Raw genomic sequence first — 22,095 nt, forward strand, 5'->3', positions numbered from 1 at the left:
TGGATGTCTCACCTCCCCACTGTTTCTGTTTAGTCATGCTATTTAACCTCTTGCAGCATTTCCCCATCTGGAAACATGAGGGTAAATAATACCCATGTCATAGGATTCTTGGGAAGGTAAAATAGGCCAATGCACATACATTTTGTTTGTTTGTGTGTTAGGTACAAGGTGGGGACCTGGCAGATGGTAACTCTTGAGCTTCAGACAAACAGTTATCTGAGTCAAACTGGGGAAATGTTGGGCCTTCTGTTGATCTTATAAGTTGACAAAACTCAAAAGAAGGTTTTTTATTTTTCCTTCTTAGGTATGTTGGGAATATTTTGACTCTTGGCTTTTGGAATATATCTTTAGTGCTATATGTGACTTAAATGCTTTGGCATTTTAAATGATTCGATTTTTTTTTTTTTTTTTAATTTATAGATAATCTGCAAAATGGCTTCCATGCTGAGTAAGAGTACAGTTGAACGCCTGCTACTCCCCCGATTCTGTGAACTGTGTGGTGATGGGAAGCTTTTTCAAGTTCGGAAGGTAGGAATGTAAGAATTCCAAAACTCTTAAAGTTAAAAGTTCAAAATGGGTTTCTGTAAAGTTTTTGGACTTCTTCAGTAGACATAGTCTGGGGGAAAAATGTGTCCAGTGTGAACTCTGCAAGGAAAATGTCTGAACAGTGTTGCCAGTTTTTACTGCAGTTAGGAAATGCATAGAGACCTGGAGATAAGAGTATGTGTGAGTAGACCTGTTGCTCTCAGACACAGGGTGAGAGTTAGGGGACCTTGCTCGTTTATGGTTAGATGCCCAGGCTTGCAAGGTCTTTGATTATCTGTGGTGATTTGATCCAGAACCTTCTTACCTTTGCTATACCTTCCAACCCCAAATTCCCATTTAGTCACTTGTCATTTGGTTATCAAATTCTTCCTTTTGAAGTCTGTTACTATCCCTCCCTAAACAGCCTCATCCTGCACCTTGCTGTCTGGCCATCACCCCTCTGGTCTCTGTTCATGATACACAGGCAGGACAGCAGGTCTCCTTTGCCATGCAGGGAATGTTAAGGGGCCTCTTTTGCCTTATTGCTAACATGCCTTCTGTATCAAGATCAATTAGGAGCCAGAAAATCCTAGAATTGGGCACCTTATTGCAAATCTTCTGTTTTTGATGCAGTGGAGGCACCTGGCATAATGCTCTGTGGGCGATGGGCTTGGGAAAGGCTTGATAGCTGCCTGACTAGAGGGGTAATTGCTCTCAAGTTTCCTGCTTGTTAGTTTTTACTTTGTTTTTTGTTAAGACAAAAAGAAAGATAAGAATAATGGATATGCCTTTTGCCCTTTTAAGGTTTGTGCTGCGAATTTTGGTGATATTTGTCATGCTGTTGGACAAGAAGCCACTGAGAAATTTTTGGTATGTGACATTTTGGCCAATTGTAATTGTTGATTTGCTACTTAATGCACTTTCAAAATCACTTAAGTTTTGTATTTATGAGTCTGTTACTGTGGAATGGCAGCTCAATTTTGCATTTGTTAATTTCAAATTTCATGACTTATGAAGCTAACGTTTTCCTAAGCATTAGGTAGCTGGTCTATGGAATGGGCTGAAAGCAACCCCCATCTTCTTTCCTGTGGGCTTGGCTGTCTCCTCCTTATAGGTCACTTTTCCCTGCTTTATTCTCACTGTCCAAGCTGCTCTCTCTCTTCTCTCTCTCTGCAGCTCTTTCTAGAACACCACTCTACCACCTCACTCCTGGGCCTCAAAACCATTGTGATTTTTTTCTTGGTTTATAGGTTAAAATCTAGAGCCTTCTGGGCCTTCCAGGTGCCTTCATAGATGACTTTTCTGCCTCACCTCCAGTCCCCTTTCTCAGTTCTGAACACTACCCTGGCCTTGGTGGGTCTCACGTCTGGCCATATATATGAAGCTTGGGGAGGGCCCAGGCATCTGCATTTTTGATAAAGTCCCATATGATCTGATGCATAGCAGGGTAGAGATCCACTTCCCTAAGCAGTCAGGTGACTTCAGCATCCTTGAGGCTTCTCGCTGTTTCACACCTCTGGGCCTGTGCTCACTAAGAGCATCTTCCCTGCCTGGTGGGACCCTCCTCACACTTCCAACCCAGCTTGCATTGCTTCTGTGAAGTTCTTTCCTTGTCTAGGCTGACCTGCCTGCGGCGCCAGAGAGAATCAGCTTCTCCCTTCTCAGCATCCTGGTAGCTGAGGAGCTTCTTGAGGGCAGGAGCTGACTGCATTGTGTTCATCCTTGTTTCCCCAGCGCCTACCCCGTCAATCCCCGGCCCCTAGAGAACCTTGCCCCGTGAGCATTTGTCACTTCTATTTGGCAGAATATACTCCTTGTATGGGTGAGATTTTGACCTCAAAAAGTTTAAACTTTAAATTGATTTTTAAATTTAAGTTCAGAAGCTCATTTTATTTTATTTAAGGTATAAGCCACGTCAACACAGTTCTAACCCAAGAATAATTTTTAATGGGCTGTTGCTTTGAATATATAGTGATTTTTTTTTTTTTTTTAAATTTTCAGACACTGCCTTGCTCTGTCGCCTAGGCTAGAATGCAGTGGTGTGATCTCGGCTCACTGCAACCTCTGCCTCCTGGGTTCAAGCTAAGGCTGGATCCTGCCTTCGTCTCCTGAGTAGCTGGGATTACAGGCATGCACCACCGCGCCCGGCTAATTTTTGTATTTTTGGTAGAGACAGGGTTTCACCATGTTGGCCAGACTGGTCTCGAACTCCTGACCTGGTGATCCACCCACCTTGGCTTCCCAAAGTGCTGGGATTACAGGCGTGAGCCACCACGCCCGTCTATAGTGAACATTATCTTCTACTTAATATATTTGAATGAAGAATGGAAGAATGGCAGTGGGTAACTTGCTAATCATTTGTAGGTAGATATTGCCATGATTGTATCATATTCCCATTTGCAAAGCATTTTAGACTATTTTACATTAGGATATTAAAAACACAGCCTTTTTAAAGGATACATTTTAAAAGGAGATGTAATCATGACCTTTACAGAGATACAAAATGAACATGTTTCAAAGATTTTATTTAACTCATTTATTAGTGAGGAAAACCAGTAAGATATTACAGCCAGTTTAATGGAGAACTCAAAGTACTCATTTATAGTCAGAGCAAGGAATACCGAAGTGAACTTACAAATGAATTCAAAACTGGTCAATATCCAGGGTGATAATTGATTGCATTTCACTGGACAACAATTTGCATTTCTGTTGGGAGGAATTATTTGCATTACTATCAGGTTTTAGCAGCTTACCTTCTATCACTTCAGAGTTGTAAAATAGCGAGTCAAAGCCAGTGATACCTGGATGGGTGAGTTAGTTGGGACATCTACTGTTTCAGAGTCTTTCACAATCTTCTCTACAATTTACATAACAAATAGCAGTCATTCTGCCCTTTTTGGGGTTTTCTCTATTATCTGTTAAAGGTAACCAAGTCATTTACTAAAATTAGGAGGTAAAAGAAATGTTATTTCCACTTCTTGTAGTGTCTGTTTGTTTCAAATGATTCCTTTTAGACCAGTATGTATTTTCCTTTTCCTTGTCATTAATTTCTGCATATGCCTTCACTACTTCATTAAAATAGGTTCCAGCACTTTGGGAGGCCGAGGCGGGCAGGTCACTTGAAGCCAGGAGTGTGAGACCAGCCTGGCCAACATGGAGAAACCCCATCTCTACTAAACATAAAAAAAAAATTAGCCGGATGTGGTGGCACATGCCTGTAATCCCAGCTACTCCGGAGGCTGAGGCAGAAGAATCGCTTGAACCTGGGAGGCGGAGGTTGCAGTGAGCCGAGATCACACCACTGCACTCCAGCCTGGGCGACAGAGCGAGACTCTGTTTCACAAAAACGAACAAACAAACAAACAAACCAAACAGGTTCTGCTCTTTCTCAGGGCCTCCAATTGGAGTAGCACTCTTGTTGTTTGTTTTGGCAGATCCCAAAGTTCTTTGAGCTCTGCTCTGATGCTGTTTGGGGCATGCGGAAAGCCTGTGCAGAGTGCTTCACGGCTGTGTCACACAGCTCCTCCCCTGGGGTCCCTAGAACCCAGCTCTCACCGCTCTTCATCAGACTTGTCAGCGACCCCTGCCGACGGGTGAGTGCCAGCAGCCCTGTCCAGACAACTGGCCTGTGTTGACCCACTGTCCAGCTACGTCTGGCTTCCAGGCTGGGATTCACTTCTGGACTCGTAACTTTGTATTTTGTCCCTTCAGTTACTGATTTGCCATAATCACATTTACAACGTGTGAGGTCTCAGGGAAACTAAAATCTCAAAAACTTGGGGTGAATTAAGAAGGTGAGGTATACCATACCATTTATAGTGAATGAATATCTTGAAAATCATAATTGAGAAAGAAAAAACTATGTAACTGAACTGTTACCTTTTCTGTTGCTGTCATAAACATGTCTGTAATGATTAATAAGGCCTGTTCAAATACTTGATACAAAATGTATTATTCCTATAAAATTAATATTCTGGAAGAATGAATATAGTATAATGGGGCTAAATTTTTCCTTACTTTCTGTTGAATAATACTATTTGGAATTTAGGGAATGATTTGGAAAGCAGTAAATCTCCAGAGATGTAATGTGAAAGCAGTAAATGTCCATAGATGTTATGTGCTGGAGAGTAGCTTGTGTGATGTCCAACCACGTGTTTCAGCCTGGACTCAGGCGTGGCCACCACCGCTGGCTGATGCTGCATTCATTCACTGCAGTGTTCTCTCTGGTTCCAGGTGCGCTAGGCGGCCTTCCAGTCCCTTGGCCCCTTCATTTCCACCTTTGCAAACCCCTCCAGGGCTGGCCTTTATCTTCGAGAGGATGGCGCCCTGAGCATCCGGCCTCTCAGCCAGGATTTTGACTCTGGTTTTGCCTCTGGCTCACCTGCTCCCAGCAGTGGTGGTAACACTTCCCCTACCAGGTATGCTCTGGCTAGGGTCGCCACCAGGATCCTCGCTGTACCTTAAGCACCCACCTAAAATTTCATCAGTTATCTTGTCTCGAGTTTTAGTAGTGACCTTCTGGGCAAGATGGAATATTAGAGCTTTAATTATGTAAAGAAGCAAAAAGTAATTGCAATAATGATTTTGAAACATGACTACTGGGTTATAAATAATGAAGCTACTGTGTGTCCTAAATTTAGATAAAATACACATTGAGATTAGTGATTAAACAACCTATAAAGAAAATTTTCTCTTACTTTTTGATTAATTAAGTTCTCTGGGTAGTTTACCTAGGGAAAAATGTGAAGTCTTCCAAATGTACTTTTTTGGAGGTTAGGTTGCATGTACGTAAAGGCGACACTCCGGACTAACAGTGGTAGACCCTCCAGTGTTTGCTAGTATGGCGCTGGATCTTGACTTTGTCATGTCTTTCCTCTGAGGCTGATGTGTATACACTAACCATCCTAGTTGAGGTCGTTTGTAAACGTCTCTCCATTGTTGCTAGCATGCAGGTGTGTGAGAGTGGGTAACTGATGCCTCACAGAATACAAATCCTTCTGAGGTTGGCCCATCCTCCCTTTATCCCTCTTCTATCAGAGTTCATTGAGCTCCTGCTGTATGGCAGGCCCATGGGCAGTGTCTTCCTCAAGACCTCAAGGTGGTTAACAAATAGCCAGCTCTTACCAGTTTCAACGCCTTTTATTTTCTAATGCCTGCCCCCTGGTGGAAGTACTCATGAGCAGGAAAGGGATGAAATGTACCAAAGGTGCTGCAGCAGAAGTCCAGGCCTGCTCAGCCCTGGAATGTAGTGGCAAGACTGGCTGAACTTTCAGGTGGTGTTTTCAGTGCCCATCATACTCCCGGCAGGGCAGTGGGGGTTGACTAAACCTCTTATCCTTTCGTTGAGATTTTAGTTTGCTGACACCGGGAGACACGAAGAGGGGCAAGTGGTCAGCTAGGAAGTGGAGGACTAGGCCGGGCACGGTGGCTCAAGCCTGTAATCCCAGCACTTTGGGAGGCCGAGACGGGCGGATCACGAGGTCAGGAGATCGAGACCATCCTGGCTAACACGGTGAAACCCCATCTCTACTAAAAATACAAAAAAAACTAGCTGGGCGAGGTGGTGGGTGCCTGTAGTCCCAGCTACTCGGGAGGCTGAGGCAGGAGAATGGCATAAACCCGGGAGGCGGAGCTTGCAGTGAACTGAGATCCGGCCACTGCACCCCAGTCCGGGTGACAGAGCGAGACTCTGCCTCAAAAAAAAAAAAAAAAAAAAAGAAGTGGAGGACTGGGTGAGGATGTGGTTCTCATGTTTTTCCCTGTGACTTTCAGTCTATTACACAGTATTAAAAGTTTGCTTCCGTCAGTTTAACTAGTTCAGCAAAGCCTGTGCAGAGGGAGCCAGAGCTACCTGTGGAAGGGACCTCAGCGAAAACCAGTAATTTCCCGCACATCGGTAGCTCCTCTGACGGCCCAACGGAAAACCCTGTGGAAAGCTCTGTGTGGGCTGGAGCTGAGCTGACCAGGCTTTCCCCAGAGACCAGCGCCTTCTCAAAGCTTTCTGACAATAACGACTTCCCCATCAGCAGCTACCCTGGATCAGATTCCTGGGCCTGCCCAGGGAACTCTGAGGATGTGTTCAGTCATTCTCTTTATTGGCGAACTCCTCTCCCTGACATAAGCAAGGACTTAGAGCTGCTTCTGAGCAAGGCTGGGCCTCAGGAGGATTACTGCAGCAGACCTGGGGTTGTGCGCAACAACTGTGTGGCCCGGAGTGAGATTCAGAAAGTCCTTGATAGTTTGCAGGAGCATCTGATGAATGATCCGGATGTTCAAGGTAAATGTTGTTCGTTGTCATTAAAGAGAAGATGGGATGTCTCTGTGTTGTGTGTTGCATGTCGCCACTTCCTTCTTCCCCAGGCCTGTGTGCTGACGCATGTGTGTGTGGACCTGTATTTATTTACACTGTGTACACATTGAGAGGAGAGACTTGTTCAGTCTCAGTACAGCTCGAAAAATCAGAAATACCTCTGTGCAGGTACCTATGCAATGATTTTGCTTTCTAATTTTGCAGATGGACGTGCACAGAGTCTGAAGTCCGTTCTAATAGGAAAGTGGGTAGTTTGTGGGCATATCTGTAGCAGGGGAAATTTTGTTAGCTCCTTAGACACGCTGTTACATCATCTCCCACATAGAGTGCCCTTTCTAGTTATGAATAGCCAAGGATGGCCTCCTTTTGGAGCCTATTAACGCAGCCCTTAGCTAAACTTAAAGGTTCTTGTCTTTGTACAGGAAGGAAAAGCACAACTACTTCTGTGGTGTATTTTTCATTTTATGACTCGTGCTCCCACTGAGCATCTGATCAGGGATCCAGACCTCACAATCCATATCCCATTATCGTGATCTTCCTTCTCTGCACAGTGCTATATTTGTATTCTTCCTTGAGTTGGAGAAATTGGAAAAAACAGCACTTGCTGCTGTTGCTGGGCAGAGATTTGTGAAGCTTTCAGGAAGGGAACTGTGAAAATTCAGTTAGCCGTGTGATTATTCTTTATCCTTAAATTCATGAAGGAAACTAAATCAATGTTTGCTGAAGGAATGGGCACATGTAACGTGTCACTTCTGATAGCTATAGACAAAAGTCTGTTTTTGGAAAACACACTACCGAGCTGCCTTAATCCCCAGTGTAAGACCTGGTCTCGGGGCTGGGCAGTGATGACCGGCCCCTGAAGCCCTTGTGATGTGGTTAAGGGGATTGTGCAGGCAGCCACCCTGTGGGGCATGGCGAGGGCTGGGCGCAGAGGGGATGTGATGTGCAGAGGAGATGTCTGGGAGAGACCTCACGTAGCAGGTGACGGTTGGCCTGGGCTTTAGAGATTGATTGAGAACCCACCATTCAGAGAAGTCAGGGGAGGAGTTTCAGAGGGTTCTTTCAGCTCCCTGAAATCATCATTTGTGAAATCTTGCATGTTTGTGCATACTTAATTTCTTCGTAAGAAAAGGCCCATAGCTTTCTTCAGAGCTCAAAGGGATCTATGATCCCAGAAGATCCAGAAATAAGTGATGCATTTTATTTGTGAACTGGCCATGGCAGGCAGGAGATGTCACTAGACCCATTGGGAAGGGCCTGGTGTGTAGCACTGGAGTGGTGGAACCTGTCCCGGGCCCAGCACAGAGCCAGCTACAAGCTCTCAGTGTTTTGATGAACCTTGGAGTCCACCAAATTTAACTAATAGAAGCAGGATGCAGGAAGTAATGTGTGTGTGTGTATCTTTTGGGAGGCTGGGGACATTAAAACATCCAGTTTGCTTTTACAGAAAGGTATGTGAAATATGTTCTCTTTACTGTTCAGAGAATCTCAAACTGTCATACTCTGGACAGAAAGAATCGGCAGCCTTTGGGGCTTGGTGAGTGAGAGCATTACTCATCTGTGTGTAAGTGGATGTATTCATGCCTGGGTGTGTGTGTGCACATGTGTGTATGTGTATGTGAGAGAGTAGCCATCCTGCTTTATAAATGGGGGAGCAGGATACCCTTCACTGAGTTGAGGGACCTCCCAGGCATCCTTGTTCAGTGATACCATGCTGTCTTTCTCTGAAACGTGGTGGAGTCACTTGGGTTTTTCCGAATTGAGACTTTTCAAGTTCAGGTTTGATGTTCTGTGCGTGGCTGGCATTTAGTTGGAGTAGTTGTTATTAATGGCCGGAAATATCACCACCTTGCCGAGAGCTTGTCTTGAGACTGCAGAGCATTGTCACTTCAGAACAGATATGTGTCAGTGTAGTACACCCACACCGTGTAGCTTAGTGCAGACTGTGTTGTTTTGAAGACTTCTCTGGAGTAAAATCCCACAAACCAAATAAAGTGGTTACATTTCTTGAAACTTCTCTTCCTACAGCTCAAGTTCAGGTATTATCAGCTGCACCGAGAGCTGCACAGCTTGACTCCGTGAATGAACCCGAGAGCAAGCCAACAGCAGGTCTAAATGAAGTGTCCATTTCAGATCCCAGCTCTGCCTCTGACAATCAGATCACTCTGTCGGCCTCATCATCTCAGAATGAGCTCTTTGTGGCCAGGATATTACAAAGCACAGTAAGTATTTGCCCTATCCCTCAGCCACTGAGGATGTGACAGAAATCACAAAGCAGCATTTTCTCTTATTAATATATCCCAGCAGAGATGATAAATGGCAAATTTCATTTTATTCTTAAGGTCATGCTTTGGATAACTAGTCAACCAATCAATCAGGTGATTGATAGTGCAACGTGCTCCCATGAAGATGGGTGGGCACCAGAAAGTACCTTCCCTCTTCTCCAGAGATGACAAGAACTTGTTCTTTGGGGAGATCAACCATGTAAATGCTCTGTGTCACTGCTAACAGACATTGACATCTTTTAATAATAGTGGAGGGTGAATTCAGGCAGCTCCTGGAATTTCAAGTGGACGAGGCCTCTGAGAGCAGCCGTCACACAAGACCCCCATTTGGTAGGCGCTCTGGCATACATGGATGCTCCAGTGCTGGTCCTGGCACGCTGTTTCTCAGAGGAGAGCTTTTGAAAAAGCACCAGTGACCCCTTTCCTCCTGTGGGTGGAACCAGCCCCTTGTGAGACCACGACCCCAAAGCTGGAGTGAGGAGGGACCCATGGTTTATTTCTTCAGGTTTCTCCAGAAGCTTTGGTCAGCCCCTTGTAGCTGGAGGTTCCTGAGCTGTCCTAGTTTCTACTAAGCTTCCACGCAGACCGTTTTGAGTTGGGGTCTTCCACAGGTAGGGGGCAGAATGGAGGGTTAAAATGAGGGAGGGGTCTGTGGTCGTAACAGTCATTGGGATAGCACTGTGTCGTTACCATGTGCCAGGATGGATAATCTCTTCAATCTCACGGTCTTCAGGGCCTAAATACCGATTGTTCCTCTGTTCATACAGTTTGTAATTGGATTTCAGTGATTAACTTATCACTCCCCTTACCCCTTAGGCCTGCTCTAATAAAGCAAAATAAAACATTTTAAAACTCAAACATAAAATGTGTAAGGGTTGGTTATCTGTGATTAGTAAGAAATGAGGTGATATCCTCTTCTGCTGGTTTGTTGCTAAAAAAATAGCAAGAAAACTCATTATTGTCAACCTTGTTACCTAGAGTGCAAAAGTTGCAGGTGTTAAGTAGAAGGGTGTGACCACATTTACCTTGGTGGGGATGTGATAGTATTTGGACTTCTTTATCATAGACAGAGGTGGGGGGGGAAAAAAAAAAAGAACAGATTCCTCCAGGCTGGGGCTTTTGAGTTGCTGCTTTAAAAGGGTTCAAGTTGGGGCCTTTGTTTTATGATGTGGGAGGGCAGAGCCCTTGAATTTGCGGCTTGACTCCAAGGTCCTAGTGGGATTAGTTAGGATGCTTCCTGTCACAAAAGAAGGGAAAGGAGACAAAAATCTCCAAGAACCGTGAGGAATATGTTCTCTTGCACAAGACAACAGGAAGAAGCGCTGTGGTTGGGTGGCTTTGGGCAGGTGGACTCCATCCCTTTGGTGCTGATCTGCCCACCGTTCCCCTCGGCTGTGGTGGCTCTTGTCAGAGTGAAATGCCCAGTGGAAGGCGGGGCCTGTGTCTTCCCACTTGTTTCTTTTGAAGAACAAGGACACCCCATGCGGGGAACCACCCTCCTGTCCTCTCCTTCTGCCTCCGTCTTGCTGGCCACAGTCACAGCATGCATTCGTGGGTTGAACATGGTGAACCGGACAGAAACATGGGAGCCCCGGAACGGAGTCGGCATCCTGCTAGAAAGAAGGCTGCTGGGTGCTGAGTGGTGGGTGCACAGGTAGCCAGCCAGCATGGTGTCCCACTGGGGTTTGGAGAATGAACTCACAGTACCTTCTGGGGGTGCCATGACTTGTGGTGATTTGCTTAAGCCTTGATTTGGCTCCTGGAGTAAGTGCTGCACATACGCTTGCACTGAAGACTTTGGAATAAAATTAATTTCTAAAGGGATAATAGTGATTCTAATGACACATCTTGTTACTATATGTGAATTTATTAACTTGGAGAAATTGAGGTCTTAGGTTTTTATACCAAAATATTTCTGTTTTATCATGTCCTCTGTTAAAATAAACAATACCTATCAGTGGAACCCTTGGGAATTGAAGGTTCTGGTGGTGTGCCTCAGAGCAAACGAAGCATCTATCGGTGTGTTAATCAACTTTCCTGGATCCTATATTGAGCTGATTTGTCAGACTCCGTTCAGCTGGTAGACAGTATGACATTTCAAGAGCAAGTTGGAAATCCATGTTATGGTTGAAGGAGAAGGTCAGGTCCATCTCAGTTAATGTTAATCAATGATCAGAGACCAGTATGTCACCATTGAATGTCCTTGTTCATTTTAATTGTTAACCTAATGTAAAGGTTTATCAGCAAACATTAGGAGTGTTTGTACATGTGAAAATCTAGGACAATTTTCTGAGTAAATACTCCTATATCAGCCACATCTTTTCTCTCAGATCCATTGGGTTTCCCAGCCCCCATCCTCTTTCGGGGACCCACCATTGCTGCAATCCGTGATTACCGAGAAATGTTGGAGGTGCTGGCTCTACCATTTCTTGCAAACCTCACCCTTCTGGAGTAGTCTGTGCCTTAAACATGTGAATGTTACTTAAAGGTGTTGGTTAGCCATACCAAGAGTCCCTAGGGCATAAGGAATAGTGGATGCAAACTCACAGGGTTGCTCCTCACTGCTTTCACTTTAGCCTTTGTATTTCTTTTTTTCTTTTTTTTTTTTTGAGACGGAGACTCGCTCTGTCGCCCAGGCTGGAGTGCAGTGGCCGGATCTCAGCTCACTACAAGCTCCGCCTCCCGGGTTTACGCCATTCTCCTGCCTCAGCCTCCCGAGTAGCTGGGACTACAGGCGCCCACCACCTCGCCCGGCTAGTTTTTTGTATTTTTTAGTAGAGACGGGGTTTCACCGTGTTAGCCAGGATGGTCTCGATCTCCTGACCTCGTGATCCGCCCGTCTCGGCCTCCCAAAGTGCTGGGATTACAGGCTTGAGCCACCGCGCACGGCCTAGCCTTTGTATTACTGTAAGGACCGCTAGCAGTCTTGAATTAAAATGCATGAAATCAATTTTCCTTAGCACTTAAAAGAACTGGTTTATACAGTATCATATGTAACTGTGCAAGTGTAATTTTTAACATCTGGAAAGATACCATTGACTTCAGGGAAAGCTTTTGCCTTGGCTTACAGAAGTAGTTTCTGGCATTGAAAAGGGACTCTTTGAAGGGAAAGTGACAGGACAGCTGCTTCCTTTGGAGCAAATTGGTGACATGTCCAGTCAACTCTGTAGGATCCTGGTGAACCCGGAAATGGAGGCAGCGGCCGTCTGGAGACGGGCCAGAGGCGGGGCCCACCCTGCTCGAAGAGAAGAAATCTAAACTACAGGTTTGTTTCTCGAAAACAAAAACAACAACAACAACAAAACCTCAAAACTGTATATTTTCTTAAAGTTAACTTGAAGACTTGGAACCAAATATTTTTTCCTTCCATCAATATTGATTACATATTTTAATTTGTATTTTGTGTTGCTAATACAATCGTAAAAAATTAATGGTAAGGTAGTGTTTAAGCTTCTGAACAATCTATAATAGTGTTTTTAATAAAGCAAACTAATATGAGAAAAAAAGGACATCTAACACTGATTTGATTGAGTTCTATCTCAATCAAACACAGTCAAACATAGGCTTGATTATCAGAGTATAAGGTCTCAGGTGCTATGTTCTTGGGGCAGTTGTAAGAAAAGAGAAGCCAGTCTCCATTCTCAAGAGCTGTGTGTACCAGCCTAAGCAGACATTGCTGTCTAGACTGTTTCCTATGATACCAAATATTGTGCCAATCTTAGAAAGATGAGTTCTGGGTGTTGCTTTCACTTCAATCAAAATTGAAAACCCACTCTCTGGAGAAAACAGAGTTGGCAATCTGAAGCGCTTTGATTTTAGGAAGGCCTCCTGTTCCTCTCACATTTCTCCTTTATTGTTTTCACCTCTAAACTCCAGACTCCTTGTTTTTCATGAGTATTTTCCTGCACGCACGATGGCCTCCTTTCTCTCTCATTTCCCAGGATATAATACCTCAGCCGCTGCTAGATCAGTTTGTGTCCATGACTGACCCAGCTTGAGCCCAGACTGTCGATACTGACATAGCCAAACACTGTGCCTACAGCCTCCCAGGGGTGGCGCTGACCCTGGGCAGGCAAAATTGGCACTGCCTGAAAGATACGTACGAAACACTGGCTTCTGACGGACAGGTAAAAGCCTTTTCAGAGGCATGTGCAGAAAGAGGGTGGGTCATTCATTAGGGAGAAAAGGGAAGCTGCAGCAAGGCTTATTGACCTGAATTTTATGTGGATGCAAATTGGCATATTTACTGGTCTGTTTGAAGTAAAGCTTTAAGTCTCCAACACCTGGCAGTATTCATTTTGCTCCAAAAATGCCACGTAACATACGGAAGAGGTTGAATTACTTGCTTGTCGTGATTCGTGTGTCTGCTATGCACCCCTAGTGGCAGGTACGGCGAACCCTAGCCTTCTCCATTCACGAGCTGGCTGTGATTCTTGGGGATCAGTTAACAGCAGCTGACCTGGTGCCTATCTTCAATGGATTTTTAAAGGATCTGGATGAAGTGCGAATAGGAGTTCTTAAACACCTTTATGATTTTCTAAAGGTAGGAAGAAGAGTTAAAAGCAAAAAACAAGCCTCCCTCTCTGAATTAAATTTGTGAAACCCTGGATGGATATGGTGTCAGTGAAAAAAAAAACAATGCGGTTGTTTAGCCTTCTTTAGCTGAAATGTACCATCCATAATCTTGAAGTGGGAGTTCTTTCAGTGATGGGTAAATATTTTAAACTTTTTTCTCCTAATTTTCCTGTCCGTTAGTTTTAATTCTGTGGAGGATGGTAGACACAAAGCCTAGCACACTCTTTGCAAAAGAAGAAACCAAGGTCCCCGGGGAGTGACCCGACTTGCCCAGAAGTCCCCCAGGGGAAGAGCCTGGGCTGAAGTCCAACCTCTGTTCTGCATGAAGCACTTTTTCTGCAAGTTGCTTCTGCTTCCCTTCTGGCTTTCTTCCGTCCCCTAAAGGAATGATGAATATAAAAATAAGAGTTTAAAAATGACCTAGAGAAACTAATTACTCTCATCCACATGACCAAGAGCTGCCCTTCTCGGACTCTGGTGTGCGCTGCTCCAGCCGAGTCTCTCCTCTCCTGGTGCAGAGCAGCAGCCTCGCTCCCTGGGAAGCGGCACTGGCGTGCTGTCTTCCAAACACGCACAGACTGGGCTTTTGTTTGTTTGTTTTTAGGTAGGAAATTACTAAAGCAGGAAGACCTCAGGGGCATTCAAAAATACATAATAAGCACATGTCCTGGCCAGGGGAAAAGGTTGGAGGCGTTCAGGGATGCATTTGATGTCAGTGTACAGCAACGTTCATTCACAGCCGTGCTGGGTGATCGACTACGAGGTGTAGGGGAAATGCAAAAGTTCTTACCAGTGACAAATATATAATCGGAAGTGGAATAAAAGGGGGCATTTGGGGTCATTTTGAAGGATTATACATGTTTGTTTATATATACATTTTTAAAAAATAGTTGCTTCATGAAGACAAGAGGAGAGACTATCTTTATCAGCTTCAAGAATTTGTAGTGACTGATAACAGGAATTGGAGGTTTCGATATGAACTAGCAGAGTAAGTAAAAATATATTTGGGGATATGAGAAGGCAAACTAGATGGAATAAATCTTAATTTTCTTACCATATAATTGATTTCTAAAGCAGCAGTAATAGTGTTCTTTTAGATAAAGAGATTATGTTTTTATTAAGGTATAAACAGAATTCCAAAAACCCGAAGTTACAAATACCACAATCTCCGGGGAGATATTCATTTTCAGATGAAGACAGGGCTTGAGTCACTTTCGAATTAGAGTGTTCTGCTGTTCTAGAAGGCAATTTATTTGAACCAAATAAAAGATGAATCACCCACTCTTCAATATTTTCCTATTAATCGGAGCAGTTTTTGCCAGAGCTTTCTTGAACATTCTGAGTGTAGTCCTCTCTGCAGTGTACAGCATGCCTAATGCCCTTTAGCTACTGTGGGAGACAGGAAGGGGTCTAACCCAGATGAGATGATTACGAAATAATCCCCCAAGGTGGCTCCTATCTGCACATCATTTTGTGCCTGAAGGAGTTATTTAATTCTGTCTTGAGCTGGCAAAAGGAATGTTCCAGGCTTTAGTGATGATGAAAAGGTAGAAGCATCAGTTTAAGTAACTACCCTTCCTAAGGTATATAATGTGCCTTTCATGGTGTGGGGGAATTTGTTTGTGGCAGTTGTTGTTTGGGTTTTAGTTTTTACCTTGTTTTCATTTCAGTGTCTTTAATTTTCATTTTTCTCATCCACAACTAGAAATCTCTCAAATAATTGTCTTCCCCAAATAAATTCATCAGGCTTTTGCAGCTATTCAGGATATGATTTGGCTGATGCCAGGGGCAAACCGAAAGCCTTTCTCTTTGCTGTGGTCTTTAATCATTCTGCTTAATTTGAGAGATTGAGGTTTCAGTCATTGTACCATGTTCCCAGCATCCTGTTCTGAGTCGAGAAAAACAGGCCCATGTTTTCCATGAAAGCAGTGCGACCTCTAGCGGCGGCGCACGGGAAGTGGGCGTGCTCGGTGCCCGGAGGGGCTGCCCCGGGAGGTAGCGCGGCCCCAGTGCCCGACCACGTTATCTTCCCCCGCTACGCGCCGTATCTCCCATCTCCCATCTCCCGGCTTATTGAAGGCACAGCGACTGATATGAATTCTGTGCTCCCGTGCCTATGATATTGGTATCATTTTTTTGAAAACAGTGTTTTTTGATATGAAAGTATTCACCAGCACTCCTGGCTTCTGGTTCTAACTTCCTCCCCATCTCTTTTTCATTTCCTTTCGTTGCCTGGGTGAAAACAATGCCATTTATTTTCATGTCCTTCTCCCCATCCCCATTTAGAAAGTAGTGAAAGCTTTGGTAGTGGGTTTTTGCAGCTAGCCGTCGCCTGCATGCTTTTGTCTTTTGGAGTAAGGAGCACGCGCTCCCAGTTCTCTCCAAGCGGACCTCGCTGCAGTGACGGACCTCGCTGCAGTGAAACCGCCTCGTGCTGCCAGGAGCCGCGAGCAGGAGCATCCGGTTCGGTTTGCAGTTGGAGAAACGCTGGGGCGGTCGTGCAATCTCAGAGTGTTCGCTTGATCTGTTGACCTTTGTGAACTTCAACATTCTGGCTATTTTTATGTTATCTGATTTTTTAAGTTTTATGTACTTTTCAACTGATAACTTAAAATCGAAATATTAAATCTGTATTCATAAATTTCTCAGCCTCTGTTTTACGGAGTTTATTTCCTTTTGTTTGATTTGTATGTGTGTGAGATGAAGAATTAAAATTTTGTTCACATTTTTTTGCATGGTCATTTTGCTCAGCTTTCTACTGTTGGCATTTTACTGAAGACCGAAATCTTGCTGGGTCTTTTGCTGTTCATTTCCCAGCCTGGCTATTTTTATCTATAAGATGAAATGACAGTAAAAAGAAATCAATAAGTTTTTTTTTTTTTTGCCCCAAAATAATGTTTTTTTGTGTGTTTGTTTTTGTTTTTTTTCCTTTTAATTTCAGACAGCTGATACTGATTCTGGAACTCTATAGTCCCAATGATGTTTAAGATTACCTAATGCACATTGCCTTAAAGTTGTGTGCAGATCAAGTTTCTGAAGTTCGGTGGATCTCCTTCAAACTAGTAAGGAATCAGGGCATGTGCTCTGTGGTGTTTACCAATAGGGATGTTGATGTATCTTCCACTTTAACTCTTAATTTTTCTGGGCTTAATTTGTCAGCTTACCTATGAAACTAGCTTTTAAAATTTGAAATTAGGAACTTTATTATAGTTTTATCAATTTGTAAGATAGATTTTTTGTTAAGTTATGTGTTTCAGTGACGGAAATTGTGGAGTAATCCTTTTATATATGAAACTCTTTAAGCAGTAGGTTAGTGTTTTTAAAATACAGCTTGATTTACAGCTTGGTTTTGTAGAAAAATATTTAGTGAGCAAAGCCTCTGCTATAGAAAAGCTGATCCTGTTTTTTATGTGGGCTTTATACCAGCTGAATGCTGATGAAAAAAATCACATTTGACAATATTGATTTTAAGATACTCGGATGGTATTAAAATTTTATAAAAATGACATGTTCTGAAAGGTAATGATTTAGTTATTAAGCAAGGGGACATGCTCTAAAATTTGGAACCTTAAGAGTAGTAATATATTTTTCTAATGTCAGTCTCCTTTTAAATTTCATTTTTATGAAGGGTTTTATGTGTGTGTGTGTTGCCATATATTTAAACATCTTTTTTCTCTGTGTTCTAATGATGACCGTGACAAAAATTACTTTCTCCTGTGCTTATAAATTCATTTTAAAGGTGGAAGGGTGCATAAAAATGTCTAGTTTCCATATAGAGTAGTATTCATAATTCAAATAGATGGCAGCATTTTAAATGTGCTCTTCTGATATTTTTCACAGCTTGTGGCAATTCTGCACAAGTTCTATTCCAACAGTGAAAGTGCGTTGGGGTTAAATTTCATCAATGAACTCATCATAAGGTTCCGGCACTGTTCTGAGTGGGTTGGAAGGCAAGCTTTCGCTTTCATTTGTCAGGTTAGCAAGACCTGGGGAGGGATCCACCCTGGGTATACATCTGCCATGTGATGAAAGCAAGTTCACCAGACAGAGAATCTCAGCCCTGGAACACTAGCCAGGAACTGAGGAATTAGTTCACCTAGCCCTCTTATCTCACAGGACATTGGGACCAACCCAGTGTGGTGAAGGGACTTGCCCAGCGTTACCCCACTGGCCTACTCATTTGCCACATAGCTATTGATTGAGTACTTACCATGGTCCAGACAGATTGTAGATGCTAAAGACAGAGTGGACAAGCTTCTGCTCTCCTACACTTCCATCCAGTAAGGTAAGGGCCAGGCCCACAGTCCACTCCTGCCCTATCCAGGTCTGTGTCCACCACTACACCTCACCTTAGCCAGTGGCCTTGGAAGGAAGGCGGGGTGAAGAATTGGGCAGTGGGTTAGGGCACAGACTTTAACCTCTTTAGAGTAAATGTGTAGAGAGTTCGTATCATCCTGTCCAGCTCCTCAGATCGCCCTCTACTCAGCCTCTTGGAAATGAGGGTGTGATTTATGTTTGCCTAGGGGCAATGGCAGTGATAATGGCTGCCATTTCTTGAATTCTTCTTGTGTGTCAGGCATCACATCACACATTTAATTCTCTAATAAAAGGTAATATGTCGTGGCGGGCACCTTTAATCCCAGCTACTTGGGAGGCTGAGGCAGGAGAATCGCTTGAACTCAGGAGGAGGAGGTTGCAGTGAGCTGAGATTGCACCACTGCACTCCAGCCTGGGCAAAAGAGTGGGACTCCATCTCAGGAAAAAAAAAAGAGATAATGTGTATTTGTATTGAGCATGGCATACCCATTTACCTTTAGACCAGCTCTTTCAGGTGAAACATTTGAAGCCCAGAGAGGTTAGGTCATTTGTTCAAGATCACACAGGAAGTGTAAGCCCATGATTTTTTTTTTTTCTGCTAATGTATTGTTTTTAACATTTTAACTTTTCATTACTCACGTTTTCAAGCATATACAAAGGTAGAGGGATTGGTGTAATGAACCTCTGTGAACTCGCCACCCAGCTTTGTTGATAGTACAGTGAAGCCATGGTTGGGACTGTACCTGACCCCAGACCACAAAGCCCCCTTTTTCTCCCTGATGACCACGGGCACCAGGGGATTCACCAGCACCCCCTGTTGGACCAGTGGGACATTACAGGGGTGCTTTGGCAGCCCACTCTGAGAAAGGGCAGTGGATGGCGGAGTGACTGACTAACTCACAAACCACAGGCTTGACGGCACAGACTTTTGTGAAGGAAGAGTCAGTGTTCCAAGTTAATTTGCGGAGAAAGCTTAATGGAGATATTTTTTACTTTTATTTTTAAATTCTTTATCTGAGATTTAGACAATCTGAAATAAGCAAAAGGACTCTTGGGACTGGGGGGAAGGGTGGGAGGGGGTGAGGGGTAAAAGACTACACACGTTGGGTGCCATGTACACTGCTTAAAGGAGCCCAGGAATGTGTGCCTGCCTTCTAGTGTTGTCATGGGCTTCCGTGGGCTGATAGAGCTAAGCTACCCAGCATGGCGCCTGGCACCTAGGGAACACCAGCAGCCACCACAACGCCCATCCACCACAACACAAATTATCCTGGAGTAGAAGAGCCACAGGAGTTAGAACCCACACTTCAGCTTGCAGTCCCTACCCTGCTGCCACTTGGTGGTTATAAGACTTCTGGGTGTCACCACCACATTGGAAATGAATTTTTTTTCACCTGTAAAACTAGGCTGATTTTGAATTCCAGGGCTAGTCCTGAGGATTGAGAGAATACATGTAAAGTCTTGTAAGTGGAGAAGTTCTATGCACATGCTGGGGATGACTACAGGACTGGCGTTTACTGATCGTTTACAGAGGTCTGGGCTTTGGGTTATGGTTTGGGATTTGACTGTCACTTGACAGCCACGACTGCTGTGAATGACATTGTCCTAGATGTTTTGCGTAACAGACTCGTCATCCTACAGATGAGGACACTGAGGCTCAGAAAGGCTAAGCCGCTTAACCCGAAGTCACATAGCTACTAAAACCAAGTTAGGTTTTGAATCTAGACTTTTCTGACTCCAAAGCCCACCAGATCTTAACCTACTTGGAACCCACTGCTTGGTGGTGAATTATAACAAAATATTAACTGTGTTTCTAACCAATTGCAGTGCTTGAGATTTAAAAATTCACACACACGCCTCAAATATACAGATTCTGAAATGACTTCTTTGGGATTAAAGAAGTGTATGTTTCTGGAAGACTGCTGGAAAACATCACTTCTTTGGCCGTGACTTTCTTGGGACAGGCAGTGGTGAGCAAGGAGTGTGTCCCCGTGGACCAGTTCGTGGAGCACCTGCTTCCCAGCCTCCTGAGCCTCGCGTCAGATCCTGTGCCCAATGTGAGGGTTCTGCTAGCCAAGGCCCTAAGGCAGATGCTGTTGGCAAAGGGTAGGTGGAGCACTTTTCGGAACTCACACATTTCAGGTAAACTCCAGCAGTTGTTAAAGGCCTCAGCTAGATTTCCTCTAGGAAACTGAGACAGGTTGTGTGACAGCACGCTTAAGGTTTATTATGTAAATGAATATATTAACTTTTATGCATCATTTTATGTTATTTATAAAATGACTAAGGAAATGAATGTAATTTGGTCTTCACACTTAATAAACATATACTAAAATGCAAAATATTACATAGCTTTCCAGAAATGAGGGAAACTGATAAATTTTGAGTTATGACATGAAAGATTATGAAGCCTTAACTGCTATTACGTTTTAATGGTATTGTTTTGTGGTCAGTTAGAAAATATTTGTAACCCAACTAGTGGGTTATTTACACCTGGACAGGACTTAATAAAAGCTTTGTGTTTCTTGGATAGTTTATTTCTACACCACACATATAAGAAAATATCTTGAACTCTGCCCTACATGTACATTTCTTGCCACTTCACCCCCTGCCCCACCCTGCCTGCAACCTGCTCCTGTTCCGCACATTGCCATTTCTTTTGTGTTGCAGGAAAAAAAGATAGTTACTATAATTTTTAAAATATACATAACTGTTAGGAGTCCATCTTTAACATTTTAGAAATACTCGTTAAGGCATTTTATCATTTGAAAGGACTTATATCTGTGTTTGTTCTATGAAAAATGATTTATTGTCCTGACATGTGGCTAACAAAAAACAAAACCGCGTTGTGTTTTGAACACTGTTCATGGCATACCTAATTCAGATTCATGGTTTCGCTCTTTAGCGTATTTTAGAAATGCCGGTAACCCTCATCTTGAAGTCATTGAAGAGCCCGTCTTAGCATTGCAGTCAGACCGGGACCAAGATGTTTCCTGTTTTGCAGCCCTAGAACCAAAGCGGCGGAATATCATAGACACTGCTGTACTAGAAAAACAGAATTAACTACTCTGTGATGAGTTGCACTCTGATTGTTTCATGCTTGGCACATATGGCTTATCATAACTTGAAGGGGAGCTGATTGTATTATACCAGCTGGGGGAGATTCTGGAGCCTTTCATACTGTGCACTCTGACTGGCACCTTTTCCATCTGTACCCCGAAGGCACTGAACCTGATGGGGGCTTTTTCTGGATGGCTGGGCCATCCTGATCAAGCCTGATCAGTAAGTCTGTGGAAAGACTGCAGACCATGTAGCTAACTGGGCACTGGAGCCTCTGAACCGCCAGGCTGCCTGCCAGCAAGTTATTTTCTGCATGGCAGACTATGATCTGAAGCCCTCCCAACCCTTGCCAAGTAAAGTAGTTTATTAGAAGCTCTTAAGTCTTTAATAGACCTGCGTATTTCCTTCCCTTATGATTTCCTATAAAATATAGTTTCTGATGTTATGTTTTATTTTTAACTGAAATACTGTACATACGTAAATAACTCTTGACAGGAAGAAAATATATAAATGTAGTATTTGCCCGCTATCAGTGAGCTGAACAAATACATCATTTAAATCTATGCTCCACTTTGAGTTGCTACAAATATAGTTCAGTTTGTTTACTTTTGAAAAATGTGATAAAGAAATCTAAAGAATGATTGATGGCAGTCTTTCTAATATTGTGCCTTGGTCATAAACTACTTACTTGGAACATTCCTCAGGCACTCACTCCTCCCCGCCTGACAGGAACTGTTTCCATGAAGATATGTGTTGGCCTTTGATAGAGGCATAAAGCTGAAAGATTTTTCATTTTTATATGGATACGCTCTCATATGTTTAAGAACTTGAGAAGGAAATGGATAACTGAGGTTTTTCCATTTTTATATGGATATGTGATATGTTTAAAAACTTGGGAGGGAAATTGATAACTGAGATGCATGGATATTGACTTTATATCTAATGCTTTAGAATCTTAACCCAAAAAAAGGAAAACACAGTTCTGATCAGAACCTTCCCACAAGTTCTACGCACCTGTGACTT

The 22,095-nt window shown here is 43.5% G+C and overlaps 1 protein-coding gene across 1 annotated transcript in view; it reads left to right on the forward strand.

Moving 5' to 3' along the window:
- LOC105507991 (serine/threonine-protein phosphatase 4 regulatory subunit 1-like) overlaps positions 1-21,713 on the forward strand; it is a 94,800-nt gene extending 73,087 nt beyond the window's left edge. Inside the window, 15 exon segments of the mRNA XM_011936728.1 lie at positions 421-528; positions 1,330-1,395; positions 3,960-4,118; positions 4,759-4,943; positions 6,333-6,802; positions 8,864-9,057; positions 12,291-12,352; positions 12,355-12,385; positions 13,062-13,247; positions 13,502-13,663; positions 14,586-14,683; positions 16,637-16,757; positions 17,536-17,670; positions 19,977-20,118; positions 20,918-21,713. Coding sequence (XP_011792118.1) covers positions 421-528; positions 1,330-1,395; positions 3,960-4,118; positions 4,759-4,943; positions 6,333-6,802; positions 8,864-9,057; positions 12,291-12,352; positions 12,355-12,385; positions 13,062-13,247; positions 13,502-13,663; positions 14,586-14,683; positions 16,637-16,757; positions 17,536-17,670; positions 19,977-20,118; positions 20,918-21,075 — 2,277 coding nt within the window. The 3' untranslated portion in view covers positions 21,076-21,713.
- The last annotated feature ends 382 nt before the right edge of the window (positions 21,714-22,095 follow it).

This window comes from Colobus angolensis, unplaced genomic scaffold (genome assembly GCF_000951035.1).
Source record: "Colobus angolensis palliatus isolate OR3802 unplaced genomic scaffold, Cang.pa_1.0 Scaffold156, whole genome shotgun sequence".
NCBI classification, from domain to species: Eukaryota; Metazoa; Chordata; class Mammalia; order Primates; family Cercopithecidae; genus Colobus; species Colobus angolensis.